The sequence below is a fragment of the Gymnodraco acuticeps genome, unplaced genomic scaffold (assembly GCF_902827175.1).
Source record: "Gymnodraco acuticeps unplaced genomic scaffold, fGymAcu1.1, whole genome shotgun sequence".
In the NCBI taxonomy this organism is placed as follows: domain Eukaryota; kingdom Metazoa; phylum Chordata; class Actinopteri; order Perciformes; family Bathydraconidae; genus Gymnodraco; species Gymnodraco acuticeps.
The window spans coordinates 851,638-870,335 of NW_022989843.1; the positions used below are offsets into that span (position 1 = coordinate 851,638).

General features: G+C 41.1%; 1 protein-coding gene across 1 annotated transcript; it reads right to left on the minus strand.

Moving 5' to 3' along the window:
* Positions 1–795: 795 nt before the first annotated feature.
* On the minus strand, positions 796–17,158 carry erap1b (endoplasmic reticulum aminopeptidase 1b). The gene is made up of 19 exons (XM_034238470.1): positions 16,922–17,158; positions 15,985–16,496; positions 15,435–15,573; positions 15,143–15,277; positions 14,855–14,975; positions 14,491–14,645; positions 14,190–14,303; positions 13,663–13,794; positions 13,383–13,514; positions 13,127–13,210; positions 8,380–8,537; positions 7,894–7,973; positions 7,590–7,773; positions 6,066–6,222; positions 3,226–3,410; positions 2,946–3,107; positions 2,724–2,864; positions 2,423–2,504; positions 796–2,175 (listed from the first exon to the last, which is right to left on the minus strand). The coding sequence occupies exons 2-19, from the start codon at positions 16,464–16,466 to the stop codon at positions 2,005–2,007; spliced, it is 2,814 nt and encodes a 937-aa protein (XP_034094361.1). The 5' UTR covers positions 16,467–16,496; positions 16,922–17,158; the 3' UTR covers positions 796–2,004.
* Positions 17,159–18,698: the final 1,540 nt, after the last annotated feature.

Genomic DNA, 18,698 nt, shown 5'->3' on the forward strand with positions numbered 1-18,698 from the left:
AGAGCAGCAGAGGAAGAGCGGTCAACTTTTCTAGAGATTCATTGAGTGACAAGTGATGTATTTTATCTCAGACAGCTGCCACAGCACTTTGTCCTTCTTTGTAAAATTGTATAGAAACGGTAGGCAGAGATTGAGCCACATGTCACCAGGTTAAAATGATAAGGGTGAAAACATGAATTCCTGGAATGTGTATTGTCTCCATTAACTCATTGGTTTTGGACCTGAGTAAAATGGTTACCCTCACCTTTACATAGTTGAGACACTTGCAAAAGAGACAGTGACACAAACGGATTGTCAGAAATCAGTTTTAGGCCTCAATATGCATACTTGTACTGTGATGAAACTCAACCCATCTGTTAAACAAACGTTCCGTTAAAGATTTCCAGTCGTCAAACCCCAGTCTAGATAACCCCTTATGAAATCAGAGGTTATTTTTTGACTTAGCATATCTGCAGAGCAGGTACATTTTGTAAGTAAAGTGATGTTCGCACATACAAATGGGTGCTTTCATTCACAAATACTCACTACTTTGTTAAACCCGCTGTCATGTTAGAGTTTATGCTGTGCCAGTGTGTTTGTCTGTGTGAGTGAATAGAAAGACAGGTGAACCCAATGATTGTTAAATGACCCCACAAACCAGGAAATGTCATCTTTACTGCTGAAAAACTATTTGACTCGCTCATCAGAGGAGTGAAAAGTACAAAGGTGCATCAATACATCTCTGTGAGCATAACAAGCAAGGATTACCAGTACTATAAAGATGCAAATAATACAATAACTGGAATACAAATTGAATTAGGTCAAATTATCTTTATTTTTCCAATATTTAATTTAACAAACACATGTTGTCCTTACAAAATAACATTCAATGTTGTGAACAAACCACAAACTTTCTGTAACAACACATTCCTTATAGTGCAATTTATTTTGTCATGTTTCAATATTGTTGAAAATGCTACCAAGGAGGAACAGTGGTGTCAGAATTCACGTTTGACAGTGAAAACTCAAGCAAACAGCGCACGACTGTATCAGATCTGATCTTACAGCAGTGTTGATCTTGAAATACGCATCTAACAATAGAATTAGGAGAAGTACGTTTTATAAAATCATTCAGAAGAAGCAGTTGGAAGCTTTCCGCCTCTTTTAGGCATCTTCCTCTTTTTCGTGTAATGTAAGAAGTGGTGTGGTACCAACATATTTGAGAGAAAAATAAATATCTAATTAGCAATTTATTTATTTTGTGCAACATTAACTATTTGTACAACACTGTACACTATGTATGATGTTTCTGCAGAGATAACGCAGCATGAATGAGAAACTTCAAAAGAGACCTTACAAAGGAAACAACACACACACACACACACACACACACACACACACACACACACACACACACACACACACACACACACACACACACACACACACACACACACACACACACACACACACACACACACACACACACACACACACACACACACACACACCACACACACACACACACACACACACACACACACACACACACACACACACACACACACACACACACGTTTAGGTGTCATGACTGTTGCAGAGCTCATTCATTTCAGTTTTTCAAAAGGCCTGTTACCCCCTCAAACCATATGGGGCTTAACATCTACAATCACACACATGTCTTTCAACCTGAGAAACACACTGAACAACACTTAGTGACAAAGCTCTAGGCTTCAGTTTGGAGAGGTGGCAGAAAGTAAGTCCTAAGTGCTGACACCTCATCAGATCAGGGAAATTAATTATATGTATTGAGATCACCTTTTTTTTGGTATCTTTATGTTTACGGAGTGCTAGTCAGCAATCAGTGGTGTTAATATTAAAGTGTAATTACAAGCTGCTTGGATTTGTGTTCAAATACAAAAGGCATCCTCTTTGGGATTCGGGTCTGACTGAAGAAATGCTTAGTTAGTTTCTGCCTTTAGCAAAGTGATTCTCCACTCCAGACTTGTTTTCTTTCCTCTGAAGCTACAGATCCTCATGCAGAGGTTTGGGTCTGCGTTTGTCCAGCCAGGCCTGCAGCAGAGGAAGGTTTCTGTCCGTCCACCGGATGTTATCCTCGATGGTCTCGTAGGCCTGCCGGATACATCTCATCTCTGAGCCTGAGTCCTCATCCAGAGAGCCAAAGAAGCTTCTCACCTGAGAGCAGAGCAAGTGGACTTAGAATATATATTTGGCTTGACTTTAAAAAATCCACATTTATCTCAATACAAGATTTTAAGACCCAGAGCAGCACATAGGCCTATCTGGGAGATGAATGTATGCTTTTTTTTTTACATGAATAAATAATAAAATGCATTTAAAATAAAAAAGGTTTTTGAGGCAACAATCCACACTTTATATAGACACACAATTCGACCAAAAGTATGGACACAGCCTTCCTTACCTCCTCTAACATCTCCCTGGTAGAATACTGGCTAGTCACCCCAGTCACCATGAATGAAACGGTGCTGGATCCCAATTCAAATCTATAATATTGGAGCAAACAGAGACAAAGTTCAGCGTTCAGAATACACACATTTCATTGAACAAACAAGTATGCTCGGGCTCTATGGTTTTGAGCTACAGTTCTACTTAAATTCTCACCTGTCAAGCACAATATTGAACAAACTTGGATTCCACACAAATTTGCAAAACGTAGACATAAAAGTAAATGATGAGTGAAAATGCATGAGGGGCTGACTGACTTCTTAATCAGGATGTGCCAGTTTACTCGGAGGAAGTCCCAGGCCATGTTGTAGCCGCGGGGGTTCCTGCTGACGGAGACCATCACGTCCGGGAGGTCCTGAGTCTTCATCACCACATTGGAGAGGCTGTGCTCCATCATCCTGAGGAAAAACAAATAAGGGTAAGAAGAAAGAGAAACCTAATGCTGGCAGGAGTGTGATGTTTATATATTATGTACCCACCACTTGAGCTTCTCCTGCAGAGGACTGGTGGACATTGCAGATTTCATGCGGCTCTTTACAGACATTTGCAGGGAACTGCGGTACTTCTCCAACAGGAAGTCCCACCCCTCTGGTGTTCGAGCTCCAATCAGAAACACCGCCATGGTGATGTCGACAGGGAGGCTAAAAACAGACAAGGATCAATAACAATTATATGACAAACTTTAAATGGGAAATATTTAATATTAAAGCCTCAGCTCTGGCAGCATTTTTTAATAAGAATCCTTAACAAATATCTGACCTCATGGTGCCGTCAGACTCCTTCCACTTGGTAAAGAGCTCGGTGGCTTTTGACACGCAGGGAGCGTAGTTCCTGAAGCAGCCAAAAAGCAGCAGGTAGCTCCTCAGCACTCGCTGAGACACTGATCCAGAGTCAGTCCACTCCTGCCGGCCAATCAGCCCCCGGAACAAATCCACTATGTAGTCCTGAGAGACACACGCAGTTTAAAACAGTCAGTTTTAATAAGAACTATGAATCAAAGATATAACCCCAGCTTTGTAAATTACATTTTGTTTGGTTGACTGGTTTGGACAAAACAAGCAATAGGAAGATGTCAATCAGTCAAAGAAATGTTGAAAATAATTGTTAGTTATAACCCTAACATCATTGGGTATTTTTTTTATTAGAAAGTAAACTATGATAATACAAAACAATAACTATTTTTTTCAACTGTATGATTCCCAAACTTGTGTTGTATTCTGGTTCAATTCCTGAGAGGAACTTCTAGCAGTCACAAGCAGCACTTAACTGTACAACATGTCATTAATGGGCACAGTACAGGCTTTTATAGAGCTTATGCAAGAACCATGACTCAGTGTGTAAACTTCTCCTGCTACACAGAAGCGCTAGCAGTTAATATGTTCCTTGTGGAATGTTTGACCTCCTGCAGCTATGTAGAGTCGTACTGTTGTCTTAAGTCACCATTATGGCATCTGTGTCTGGGCGGAACAATGGCATCTGAATACACTACAGCGAATAGTTAACTAGCACATATCAGTGTATACCAGAAGGTGGTTGTAGTGAGTAGCAGGGGCGGCGGGTACTGTAGGCTAAGGAAGGCTAAACCTTCCCAAATATCTTTTTCACTGCATCCTGGTAAAATTAAAATATTATGTATAATGTTTGTGTCTTTGACATTAGCGCTGCTATGCAGCCACCTGTAAACTGTACTACGAAGCCAGTTCAACATACTCTGGATATGTTTGAGTTATCTTAACTAATCCTAAACGAGATTTCGCTATGCGGTCCTACGACGCTGGTTATCAACTCAGTAAATCAACCCAGGGTTTCTCTCTCCAGCTGAGAGCGCGTTCAAGGGGCGGGGCTAGCAACATTTGACCAATCACAAACATGGACAAGCGTACTGACAGCGCAGCGTCATACTTCATTCATGAAAATGAAACTATAATATTAGACAAATATGAAGAAGTTAAACTTTAAACATCCATGACTTAAATACTTTATCCAGGATGAAAGCAACATAGTTGCACATGCAAGGTGAATACAGAACAGCTGGTTAAAAAAAATAAAAAACTACAGAGTGTTTGAATCATAGACTGTATATATAAAGGTTTGAATGTGTAGCCCTATTAACAGGTTTATGATATCACTGCCTCATCTAAGACAGGAGTGATCTGACTTAATAATTAAATAATTAACATAATTACATTTGAGTTGAGTGTTTCGTTAACTTAATGTGTTGCTTAAAATAATACTTCTGCATACAGTAGGGAGTAGGCTATGTGACACTGTAAGTGTTGCACGGCCTGATACGGCTCGAGAAGCTGACTCAGATAAGGAAATATATGATATTATATGATCGATGATGTGATATGAATGATAAATGCAACACCTCGGCGTCTTCCCTGCATACGGCAGTTGTTCTGTATTTCCTTTATCATGTAATATGACTTGATAGATTTAAACTCCGCACACTGAGCTCTGATTGGTCAGCAGGCGGTGCTTTCACTGAGAGTTGATCTCGGTTGATAGACGCCGGAGGCGGGCAGCATCAGGTAAAAAAAGTTATTTAGCCTTCCCAAACCTGAGCCTCACGCGCCACCCATGGTGAGTAGTTGTCATTCAAAAAGGGGAATGACTGGATATACAAGCCATTGTTATAATCAGGGGTGCACATAACTTTCTCAGTGAGGTACTCAGATGAGTACCTGGAGTCAGTGTTTGGTACTCCAACTTCTGGCTCCACTCAAAGTTATTTGATGAAGCCCTCTGTATCGCGAACGTCAACGGGGGGGGTTGCTAGTACTTTGTGACCACAGAGCTTGAAGTTGTGATCAGCTGTTTTAGCGCAGTTCTCCAGTGAAGGGGTGGGGGGGGGGGGAGTCTCCCTCCGCAGCCGGTTGGCGTAGTTTTGGCACAATTCCGTTGTACAGACCGACATTAACAGCAGCCCTGTCTGTGCACACGGAGACCGACTCTGTTGTCCGGTGATCTAACCGCCTTCTGGAAAAGCTTCACAAGTACGTCGGTACGCAAATGCGCTTTTTGACACAAGTGACGGTACGCATTTCAGATTGTTGCCGTGCATGTGTACCTGCGTACCAGTTATGTGCACCCCTGGTTATAATACATTCATGATGACAAGCAGAGCAGTGTTTGCCATCCATTTTCACTTTCTTTCACCACTTAGCTTCATTTCAGATGGCAATGGGTTGTGAAAATATCAGAGAATAATCAGATGATTTAAATTGATGAGAAATGAATCCTTATGTGTGTGTCCTCTGTATTGTAGTTGTTTGGTTGCTTCCCTGACATCCGTTTATCTATTGTCTATTGTTCAACCAATCAGAGTGGTTTTCTCTCACACACTTGATAAAGTCAATAAGGGCCGACTAATGCCAACATGGCTAGAATCTTTAGCCTTTCACTCGTATTACTAAGTGGGTGTTAACATTGAAATGTGGGATTATTACATTCATAGACAAGTTTGAATGTCACAAAAACATTTCAAGCAGTGTGACATCCTGAACCTCCATTAAGAGTAGTTTTAACTTTAAGACTCTCTTCTCTTTGTAATGTTATATCGTCTGTTTTGTGCCTCGAATGCTGCCTTCACTTACCTTCATCTGATTCTCCAGAGCAGCCATGTCTCTCTTCTCCATCAGTTTGTACAGAGGCACAAGCTCTCCAAAGCCCTGAGTCACAGCCATGATCTCGGTCTCTTTGGACAGGTACAGAGACAGCTCCAGAGCCGTGTCCAGCTTCACCTTCTCCGTGCTGTAGCACACATGGAAGGCTTCAAATCAACACCATGCGGCAGTTTAGTCCATATTAGCAAACATTACATTTCAGGTTACAGTTTACAAGCCATCATCAGCAATAAAGACAACCTCTGTTAGCACAAACAAATATTTGTATGGGAATTGTGAGCTAGGAATGTGTGATGCAGGATAAACAGCATGTTCAAATATTTATCCGATCTCTTAAAGGTCCCCTATTATACTCTTTTCATCAATATGTTATAGTTCTCAATACAAAACTTGTCTCTGAAGCGTTGGTTTTGAAATACCAAACAGATGTAGCATCCCATAATCCCCTCTGTTTCAGCCCCATTTCAAAAGTGCTGATTCTCTGTCTGTTTCTTTAAGGCTCGGACACACCAATCTGACAACAAAGAACTGACACAGACGGACCCCGACTGTTGCGTCGCCTCTCTGCGTTTTGGCCATGTGTCGCACTGGAACACACCGCAAAGACTTCAGCCGACGGCCAAGAAGCACGTACGAACTGCGCATGCGTGAGTGGCAATAACTCTCCTTACCAGCAGGCGTCGGTAGTGTGTATTCGTCATTCAAAAGAGGCAACAACCGGAAGACAGACTGCGTGATACACAGAGAGAAGAAGAACAGACTGCGTGATATAAACAAACAACCAATAGCGTGTGCGTTCCATTTCCACTCTACAACGAGAAGCTCATGGGGCTTTCCCGAACCTGTGTCGAGAGCTGGAGTTAAATTAAATCTCAGATTTGCCTTCTTAATAGTTTGTTTGGGTCCCTCACTTCCGTTTCACTTCTCATGCACTGATTCGCTAGCTGAACAGCCAATCAGAGCAATTTATTTGGCCAACTGCCTTTGGCTGACTGTCGAAAACTGTTTTCGGCCGAAAAGAAGTCGGCCCGGCTGAAAAGACCCGACGGTGCGGGACACACCAATCTGAGTAGGGCGTGTCTACGCTCATCGTCGGCCTGTCGCCCACCGACGCCGATAATCGGCCTGATGTGTCCGTGCCTTTAGATGAAAATCAGGAGCCACTCCCCACGCCCCTCTGAGAGATATTTGGTTAAAAAGAACACAATGGTGCTCAAGGAGGAGATTCAGGTGATAAGGTGGTGGGGAGGGTTACCTTGGTTGGTTATTGGCTAATGGCTAATGGCTAATGGCTAATGGCTAATAGTTACACAAGCCAAATGATGACATCACAAAGTGGCCAAAATCTGATCAGCTAATTTTCAGACAGGTTTTTATATAAATGGATCAGGACAAAAAGAGAATCTTTTTTTCTGAAACTTTCAGAATCTCTATAAAAAATTAAAAAAGACAATGAAAAAGGGGATTTTGCATAATAGGTGACCTTTAACAGACCTGACCAGCTGGAAGACGTTGTGGATGAGGCTGGCGCGGTCGTTGCTGCTCAGGGCCGTGTGGTTGTAGTGCAGCAGTTTGATGATGGAGTTCCACCCCTCGCCTGCGTAGTGCACCATGTAGTAGCCGCTCATGTCCACGTTGAACTTCACCCAGTCCGCCTCCTCCGGCAGGTACAGGACATCTGCATGGAGGAAGAGTAGAGATGAGCAATGAGGACTTGTAGATGTAATATTGTTTTATGAATGGATGTTATGAATGTTAATCTGAAAATCAGCCTCTTCACACTGGGCAATGCACTCACCGGTCTTTGTCTTGAGCAGGAAGCGGTGCACGGTGCTGGAGGTGCTGGTCATGTAGGTCAGAGGGATCTGCCAAAGAAATCTGACACCAACCCACGATATGAATCAAATTAACAATTAAATATCAAACTACTGTACTTGGGAAGATACACCCAAAAAAATAATAGCTTGTAACAATTACTGTAACTTAATGTTAAGCTAGTCAAAATATTCACTGTTGCATGCTTCAATTACTGCTACACTATTACATAATCATCAGGAATGACACCTATCAATTCATTATTGGATTTTTACGAGCTATAACGGTTTGCAGCGTGCTGTATTTCATTGTTTTTCCTTTGTCACAATCTAATGGTAGTGTAGAGTATGAGACTGTGGCTTTAAAATGTATTTTAAATGCAGGAAAAGGGACTTTTGAAATTATGTATATTCAACACTTTTGATATCTGCCATAATCTTGAATAATGTGGATTATTTTGACTTGTTACCCTTCAGTGAGAGAGTAGTCGTCTGTCTTCAGGTAACGTTCCTGACTGAGCCTGACCTCCCGACCTCTGACCTCCACAGTGACCAATGGGAAGCCCTCCTGCAGCGTCCAGGTGTCCATGATGGCCCGGACATCTAGCTCATCACCGGAGTACCATTTCTGCGTATGCACAAACACAAACACAAATTTAGATCCACAATAAATGATTTAACATCATTATAAGTGACAGATTTGTGATACAGCTACATGAGATAATTATATAACGCTAGTATGTGATATGGAATTTGTGTAGCAGGGTAAAATTGTAAAAAAATAATAATTCTGTTTGCAGATGTTATTGTTGTATTATAATACTTAGCAGGGTTCTTACACCTTTTCCAAAGTCAAATTCAAGCACTTTTCAAGCATTTTCAAGGTGCATTTTCCAGCTTTTCTACCTCACATTAAATCAGATGTTCTTTATGCTATAAACAACCAAATGTGTGTTTCGTGATAGCCTTCTACACGAGGATGACAAATTAAAGAAAAGAAAACTAAGTTTAATATTTCAAAATGAGTGACCCATCTGTATGTCCCATATAACCTGTCTGAGCCAATATAAAACAATCAGCCAAATAACTTTTCAATACATTATTGATTACTATTTTTGAGGTACTTTTAGGTTGGCAGTAAACACAAGTCAGAGGTACATGGTGTACTTCTACTCCACTACAGTTCAGAGGTACATGGTGTACTTCTACTCCCCTACAGTTCAGAGGTACATGGTGTACTTCTACTCCTCTACAGTTCAGAGATACATGGTGTACTTCTACTCCTCTACAGTTCAGAGGTACATGGTGTACTTCTACTCCACTACATGTATTTAATACCTTTAGCTACTTTACAGACCTGGATGAATGATGTGAAATATAATCAAGTGTTAAATATTTAGTTCCACCTGGAGTAAATCCACCAGCTACCCTGCAGTACACAAAGTCATTCAAACTAGCTGCACCTTTACCAGCTTTGAGAACACTTTCATGATCAATCATTATAAAACATATCATATTATTCTGAAATGGACCAATCTGCACAATGACTACTTTTACTGTCGCTACTTTAACTATATTTGGATGAGAATACTTTTCTACTTTCACTTGAGGAATATTTTGAATGCAGGACTTTTACTGTGACAGAGTATTCCTACACTCTGGTACTTCTACTTTTGCTAAGTACAAGATCTGAGTACTTATAATTTCACTACAAGAGCTGAGTACTTATACTTTTACTCAAGTACAATACCTGAGTACTTATTCCACCTCTGGTAGCGTATTAGTCTGAATTGTAACCACAAAATCACGCAGAGCTGCATAGAAATAGACTCACAATGGTAACAAGTGGAAAATAATATTTACAAATGTGTACAATGATTTGTAGGTAATGCTGACTACACAAGACACCTGACTTATACATCTTCAAAGGAAGACTGTGTTCATTCTACAATTACATGGGATTAAAGCAACATGTAGTTTTACTTGTATAATACTTACATTTTATATAAAGACAGTTTGTTTTCATCTGTTTTCAAATAAACAAAGTCTTGGATTTCAGAATATGAAACTTGTTTCGGCAAATTCAGATGATAAATACAACTTTAAAGCTTCGGCATAATTACAAGCGGAGAACTGAGTAACTTAACGTCACAGCAGGTATAACAACAGCTGGTGTTTCTTGTGAGTGTTTCCCCGGGAAACAAACGCAAAAATACACACACACACACACACACGAGCTTCCCCCAGACCAGTAATACAAACGAAAATGTGTCTTCGGGTCAATGTGACTGATTTCGATAGAGCAAGTCACATTTGGTTTAGGCACGAAAAGTACTACCAGTAGAAATACATTGCTTTCAAAATCGCTCTGTGTCGAATCAAGAGATTATATTTCGTGACTATAACACGAAATGCCGTGAGTGCTTCATCCTCTGAACACCACAGGATGGCGACTGTAACGCACATAACATAGGTACGCTCATCTGAAATGATTGTCCCCTGCAATTATTATTATCCGTCAATCGAATTCGCTATTCAGCTAGCTAACGTTAGCTTAAAGAGCCTGTGACACGGATTTCCCCCATCATCCAAACCCATCAATTTGAGTAAATATTGTCCCCTTGAAAACCGTTACTGAACTGATTTTGGATATTTGTACTTTGATAACCATTAATCTGCCCTTCAATGTTGACCATTTTCTGGATCTTCTCGGGGATTCTTCAAGTCCCGCCAAATTATGTGTGACGTCATTGCGGGCACAGCGCTCCAGCTGCACCGTTCAGGATCCCAGCATCTGCATGTAAACGCACGATGGCGAACACAGCAGCAAGCTCAGACAGCGATGACAGTTTAATGTTGAACGTGTCTGAGAGCTCATATGAGGCTGAAGGATCGGTTTATGTTGTATCTGTTAGAAGTTTAGGAATTAGGTGCGTCAATATGGGCGATCATACGGTCATGTAGCCAGTGGTGGACTGGGACTAAAAATCATCCCGGGACTCTCGACCGGCCCACTTCGGTACCGCGAGTAAATTGTCAACGGGGGGAGTGGGGGATGTCAGGGGCGGCGGGTGCTGTAGATAGTAAATGTTAAATATGTAAATATTTGTGTCACTGCATCCCGGTAAAATACAAATATAATGCAATGTCTGTGTCTTTGACATTAGCTCTGCTAGCCACCTGTGCCCTGTACTACGAAGCCAGTTCAACAGACCCTGGATATGTTTGAGTAACAAACTAACTAACAACAACAAACTAACAAACGAGATCTCGCTAAGCGGTCCTTCGACGCTGGTTATCAACTCGGTAAATCAAGCCAGGGTTTCTCTCACCAGCTGAGAGCGCGTTCACGTCTAAGACACGAGTGGATCTGACTTTAATTACATTTGACTCGAGTGTTTCGTCAACATAATGTGTTGCTAAAAATAATACTTCTGCATACAGTATGTGACACTGTAAGTGTTGCACGGCCAGATACGGCTGGAGAAGCTGACTCAGATAAGGAAATATATGATATATTATGATATTATATGATCGATGATCTGATTGATGATGTAATATGAATGATAAGTGCGACACGTCGGCGTCTTCTCTGCATACGGCAGTTTAAACTGTATTTCCTTTATCCTGTAATATGACTTGAGAGATTTAAACTCCGCACACTGAGTTGATCTCTTTTCTATAGACGCCGGAGGCGTAAAAAAAGTTATTTAGCCTTCCCAAACCTGAGCCTCACGCGCGGCCTATGGGGGATGTGCTAGTGATTTATCCGACCGGCCCACTTCGGTACCGGCCCATCGGGATTCGTCCCGATGGCCAGTCCGCCACTGCACCCAGCCCACGTAAACTGTCAACGGGGGGAGCCTCGCTGCGGGGAAACGGTGGACCTAGTGTCCCGATCGGAGTGGGAATAATAATAATAATAATAATAATCCGTGCATTTTATCCATTAATTTCCCCAACATTGTGGTGAAAAAAACACACGTTTGTGTTGGTGTACTACAACTACAAAAAGCATCGGTTTGTTTTCTCATCAGGAAATGCAGACCGGCTCAAACAAACGATTTTTAATCATCATCCTCACGATCATTTAATCTATCATATGTTCGCCGAATTGACATGAAAGCACTAATTCATGTAGGCTAGTTTCATCCACTTGAGTTTACAACTACAAAAATAATCGATTTGTTTTTATATCACATCCTACGGGAGGAAATTCAGTAGCTCTCACTACCGATTTGTAATCCTAATGTAATCATCATCTTCACCACGATCATTTATGTTTATGTTCGCCGAATTGACATGAAAGCACTGACAAATATGAATATACTGTAGTCAACTTCATTAAAACGTTATTAACGTGCCTAAACTCAGTAATTCACAATTTCTACGCATGACAACACACTTTGTCCGTGTTTGGCTCTCTCGCCGCACAGTGAAGCGTTGCCGCATTGACGTCACTTCCGGCTTCCCCCAAAACTTCAAAATGAGTCGAAGGAATTTCCCCGCGATGTTCGAAATTATTGATATTTAACGGAACGGTATCGCTTTTTCTTTTTTAAACTGACGGTTCGAGATTACTAGTAGCCCAATATTTCATTGCACAACAGTTGTTGGGATGCTGTCACAGGCTCTTTAAACAAACATAACATGCAACGTTAGCCTAATCTAAAATGCTCTACTACGGCGTACCTTTCATATGGCTCGTCAGCGCAGACTCTCGCATTGTTATTTTTGCAAACTTTGCAGGAGGCTACTCGTGGGCTTGACCCTCGTCTTAGCCATGGCTTGTATTTGTCTTCTGCTAGCCAACGCTCGTTGAAACTGCAACCTCCTGGCACACAGTCATCCATCACTCTCATCAGAATGCCCAGGTCACACGTAACACAAACACTTGCAGGTCGCTCGCATAGCGCGGGAAGGCCGCAGCGGAGCTGTTTTATGTAGAAGCGAAGCAATTATTTTCTTTTAATCTAAAAAGAGAACTATTCAGTCAGACAGCAATTTATTGTAAAAGTAAAGCATTTACATTTTCAAGCACTTTATCTCAATTTCAAGCACCATTCCCAAAATTCAAGCACTTTCCCAACCTTGAAAACACCACGTCAAATTTCAAGCATTTTCAAGGATTTCAAGCACCCGTACGAACCCTGACTTAGGGACTGTTTGCTCAGACAGAGTATTGGTTAAAAATTGTTTAAAATAATTCAAACTTACAGTGGCTCCAGACTGGACGTCACGCTTAGAGCAGAATTCTTTGTGCTTAATCCGGCCTTCGTCCAGATCATCTGAGTTGCAGACCTGATGGAGGGCAAACACAACTTTTACAAACAACAACAACAACACTTTCAATCCCAAACACAGCCATTGTCAAGTGTCACACTGACATCTATAATACTTGAGGGCTAAAGATAAAATGTCAAGCTGAAAAACAGGCAGCAACACTCGTTTTAGGCTCGAATGCATGGCTCACATTGGTCAGGCTCTCCCACAGGTGGCTGTTGACGGTGTTTTGGTAGCTGTAGCGCTTCAGGTATCGGATGATGCCAATCTCAAAAGCCTCAGGAGTCAGGAAGTCTCGCAGCATATTCAGAATACATGCCCCCTAAAATCAGATGAAAACACAGGCATGTAGGAAATTAACAATCTGATGTTTTTTTTTACTTTAGTTTTTTGGGTAAGGCTTTCTGAAAAATGCAATTATTATACTGTTCATCAGTAAATGGTTGGTTCTTTGATAGAATGAAGCTGACCTTGTCGTATGAAACGTCGTCGAACATCTCCTGGATCTGCGTGGGGTTTTCCACGGGAGTGGAGACTGGGTGGGAGGAGCTGAGAGAGTCTACCTCCATGGCCTCAAAACATTTCCCCAAGAAAAAGTCATCCTGGAAAAGGAGAGAGGCGGGAGAGGAATGAGAACGGAAGGAGGAGATGAGGTAAGCGAGTAAGAGGAGTTCAGGATAGACTTTACAACATTTTAAAATGTTTTACAGGCACCCTTAACCACTTCAAAATAATCAAAAACGCTCTCATCGCCTGCTTGTTTCACCTAACGAGGTGATAACACAAGAGTTATTCAGCCAATATATAGTACTATAGTACATTTAACATCTTCTTTTTTATGCAAGTCATTTTGAATTTCACTTGAAAAGACAGAAATAGAGAATGAATAAACAAAATGACACTGTACGGTATGGCATATTACAGGATGAGACCTGCTATGCTGTGATCCCTTGCTTACATGTTTCAGGTAAAGTAAAAGTACGTGCTTGTCTCTCACCACTTGCAGCTCTGGGTAGGTGATTCTGAGAGAAATAAACTCCATGAACTTCGCAAAACCCTCATTGAGCCACAGGTCGTTCCACCACTCCATCGTCACCAGGTTCCCAAACCACTGCACACGAAGAAGAATGTTCAAGACCAGCATTTAACATACATATGCATCTCTAAGTTTAGAACTGTAACCACTGTGCAATTCTTGTTCTTAGCTCGACAGCAGCTTCCAACTTTAATCACATGTTCATAACTAAGGCAACTTTGTACAGCGTGATTAACTGTGACACCAATGTTTTTCTTTTTACCTGGTGTGCGAGCTCATGGGCGATGACCTTGGTGATACCCAGTTTGTCTGAAGCTGAGGACTTGTCAGGGTCAAAGAGGAGACCCGTCTCTCTGTAGGTGGTCAGCCCCCAGTTCTCCATCGCACCCGACTGGAAGTCAGGGATAGCAGCCAGGTCTGTAGAGTACAACATCAAACACATCAATACAACTGCATAATGGTACATTCATGTCACCGGCTAATCCAACCATTTTAAAACAAATGTTCCTTTTTTTATACTAAAAAATGAATCGCGAAAATATCAGCAAATTAGTTGATCGTGAAAATAAACTTTAGTTGTAGCCCTATTAATAACATGGTAATACAATGAATGCATTTCCACTGACCCTGTTTGGGTAATGGGTAAGGAATATCAAAATAGTCATCGTAGAAGTCCAACAGCTTGACAGCAGCATCCAGTGCAAAGGCTGTCTGGTCAATCTTCTCAGGGACAGCGTAGACTGAAATCTGATGGTCAGAACAGAAAAGAACAAACTCATAAGTATAAATGTAACAGAAATATTACAAACATCTGAATATGAAACAAACAAATGTATCTTGTATAAACTGTTGAAATGTGTCTTTGAAGGAAATTACAAACTATTCTAAATACACAGTTTCTGAGTCCTCCTCACCTTGACACCATGCTGGGTGGTCTTGCTCACAGACAGGAAGTCAGACACAATGTAGGCCACCAGGTAAGTGCTCATTTTTACAGTGGTGTCGAAGTGATCCTTAAGCAAACCGCCTGGCAGCTCATCAGTTTTTACCTAAGAAACACAGGTGCATTGTGATAGATAAAGAAAACAAAGCAGAGGTCAAATACAGACAGCATGGTGAATAAGTACATCTCTACAGGATAGTATGTTTCATTATTACATTTGACAGAAATGTGAAGGCAAAGATTTGTCAACCCTTCAGGTGTACCATGGGCATGTTGGATATGGCTATGTGGCGTGGCTCTCGTGTAATCCGGATGGTGAAGTTGGCTTTGAAGGCGGGCTCATCAAAACAGGGGAAGGCTAATCGAGCAAAGGTGGCTTCAAACTGCGTGGAGGCCATGACCCTAGTAGTGAAAATAGATGGTTGTAAAATGGCATGGCATATAAACAAGAGAATTAAAGATTCTATATTTAGCATTTTCCAAACCAATATATCATTGCCAAATTTGATTTTGTCCGGTAAAACTACAATACACATCATTAAAATTACTGATAGCTTTTGTCTCACACCTGTTAATGTCAAAATGAAGGTACATTTTCCATCAACCCTTGTGTTTCCAGTTTGTATGAAAAAACAGCATCATCAGCAGTTTAATATTGTATTAATAAAGGCTATCAATGACCAATCTTATGGTCACTTACAGTCTTACTTTAAAGCATTAACATGTATATGTATTACTGATACAGTGATGTTAAAATGCTACATACGGCAACATCAAAAGAAACTCAGAAAAATACGTTAAGCCTGCTCTCACCGGACTTCCCCACTGCTGGTGCGGTAGCTGCTCTTGTAGAAACCATGGTAGCTCTCGGAAAAGTTGGCAGCGAACTCCAGCTGAACTTCATACCTCCTCCCTTTGGCCAGCACCGAGTCTGACTCCAGGGCGAGCTGATTGAAGCGAGGATGCGCCGACACCTTGAGAGGCTTCACACCTTCAGTTGCAAAGAGCAACACATTAGATATATGCAGATGCTTGGAGTGGAGAATGATGGCGTTGGTGTCTTCGTGCACGTCCAGCTGGATACGAACAACGCCAGTGAAGTCCAGGGTGGTCAGATTGGGGTGGATGGTCAAGTCATAGTGGATGGGGGAGATGGTTTTAGGGAGCCTCATGCTGCCCCAGGGGAAAGGGGGTCCTTTGAGGTCAATCTGAACTCGATCTTGATCTGGTAGCTGTGCTCCTGATGAGGGAGGAAAAGGGAGGAACAGCAGCAACAGGAGAGGTGCTGCTAACATGGTGACAATGACAGCAGGAAATCCCCTCACCTGTAACAAAATATCACACAAATGCGTTCAGAGATATTGTATCTTTATTTTGCATTTTATAATTTAAATAACACATCAGATCTGTGGACACAGTTCTCACTGAACAAAAAGGTGACTTTATTACACGTTGAGAGATTTTGCATCACACAGGTTTCACTTTGACATGATCTCATTAAAAAAAAGACTAATGAAAGCAACATAGTTAATCATACTTCTGCTACGCAAACACATAAGATCATACGCACCAACGTGACAGGGTGGATGGAAGTGCAACAGCTTCGATTTCACACAAATATCTATTTATTTCAAGAATCCCTAAAGTAAACTGTCATACTCCACCATAACTGAGGCGTTACATTAATATAGTCCGTTATCTTACATGCTTCACATGAATCATATGTAATGTGTTGATTTCGTCAACTCACCGTGTAGTTTCTTTGCACGCAGTATTAGCACTCGGGCTATAATTCAAGAGGGAAAGTGAAAGTGTTGAAGGAAGAGTTGCATGCTGGGACGGTACAGGAAACGTAGGTAAGACAGTTGATGTCATTGACCTGCAGCTGGGGTGAAGATGAGATATAAGATGTTTTATTTTATTTTATATTTCACGACGTGTTTTCATGTCTGCAGCTTCATGCGCTCCAGGAAGTGTGAATATAAAGACTTCCGGCCGGGTTTTCAGCAAATAGACTGTCAACATATTTTATAGATTAACATAGCAGTTTCAATACGGTCATAAAAGGATGTCAAAACAAGAGCGAGCAGATATTACAGTTAGAAATAAGAAGGAACCATTTACTGTGAACAGGAAGTTCCGTGTTGTTATGGCCTGCAATAACATAGCTCACCACTAGAGTGTGCCATTGCTTTGACTGAGGGTAATTCCTGGTTGTTCCTCTTAAAAAATAAATATATTTATAAATATAATTTATGAGTTAATTAACTGAACGATACATTATTCATTATTTTGTTTCCTTCTCCATTTATTCTTATCTTTTATTTCCTGTTCTACGCTTTTGAATAAATCATCACAATTTCCCCTGGGCCCTGTGTTTAAAAGAGCCCTTTTTCTCTTCAAACCCTGAAGCTAAGTCAGAGGATGTGGGTGTTGAAGATACAAGTGGTTCATTTGAGAATTACATTGGACATTTAGGATTTGTGTGCAGTTCAACATAAAAAAAAGAATGTGAGATAAAAAAACAAGATCAAATGTAGATGTTTTTACATCACAGCATGATCAACTTTTTCATAATGACATTGTCAACTAAAATGCAGGCATATGATATAAGTCAAGTGAATATAAACACATACTATTCTCAAAATAAAGAATACAAATGTTTTTCTTTTCCGACTAAAGTGTCAACAAGTTTTCTAAATCAGTCCAAAATAACCTGGAATAGGTCAACTGAAATCATTTGAAAGGAGCCAGTTGAGGTGGTTCGGGCACCTAGTTAGGATGCCACCTGGGCGCCTCCCTAGGGAGGTGTTCCAGGCACGTCCAGCTGGGAAGAGACCAAGGGGTAGACCTAGGACCAGGTGGAGGGATTATATCTCTTCGCTGGCCTGGGAGCGCCTTGGGATCCCCCAGTCAGAGCTGGTTGATGTGGCCAGGGAAAAGAACGTTTGGGGCTCTCTGCTGGAACTGCTACCCCCGCGACCCGACCACGGATAAGCGGGAGAAGATGGATGGATGGATGGAAATCATTTGATTCTTTGAAGTTCTTATTTTACAGTAGTATCAAAACACATTGAGCTATAAAGTGGAAGTCATATGTCGACAAAACAAAGATTGTGTTCATTTGGCATAGGCATACAGGAAGAAAGAAATGTACTATTAGGTCCGTAGACTCACAAGATCTATGAACAATGTTATCAGCTCAGATGATCTTAGTTGATTATTTATAGGCACTGACAAGACAAGACTCACTTTTGTTGCTATTTGCCTGAACAAATTAAACAAGACAAATGTTTTGAACTATTTTTATTTATGTGCTGACAGAGTTGTATTGTGTGTGAAATATAGTTTGAATGTTTGTATTTATTTTTATATATTTGTCTAGTTACACTATTTCATTTGTTATGTTAAGACAAAAAAATCACAAAATGGAAATGCAAATGAAGTGAAGTCTTCATCATGTTCAACTTGCGGAGCAGTGTGAAGCTAAGAAGGGGGTATCTTGAATTAGATATATTCAGACTAAT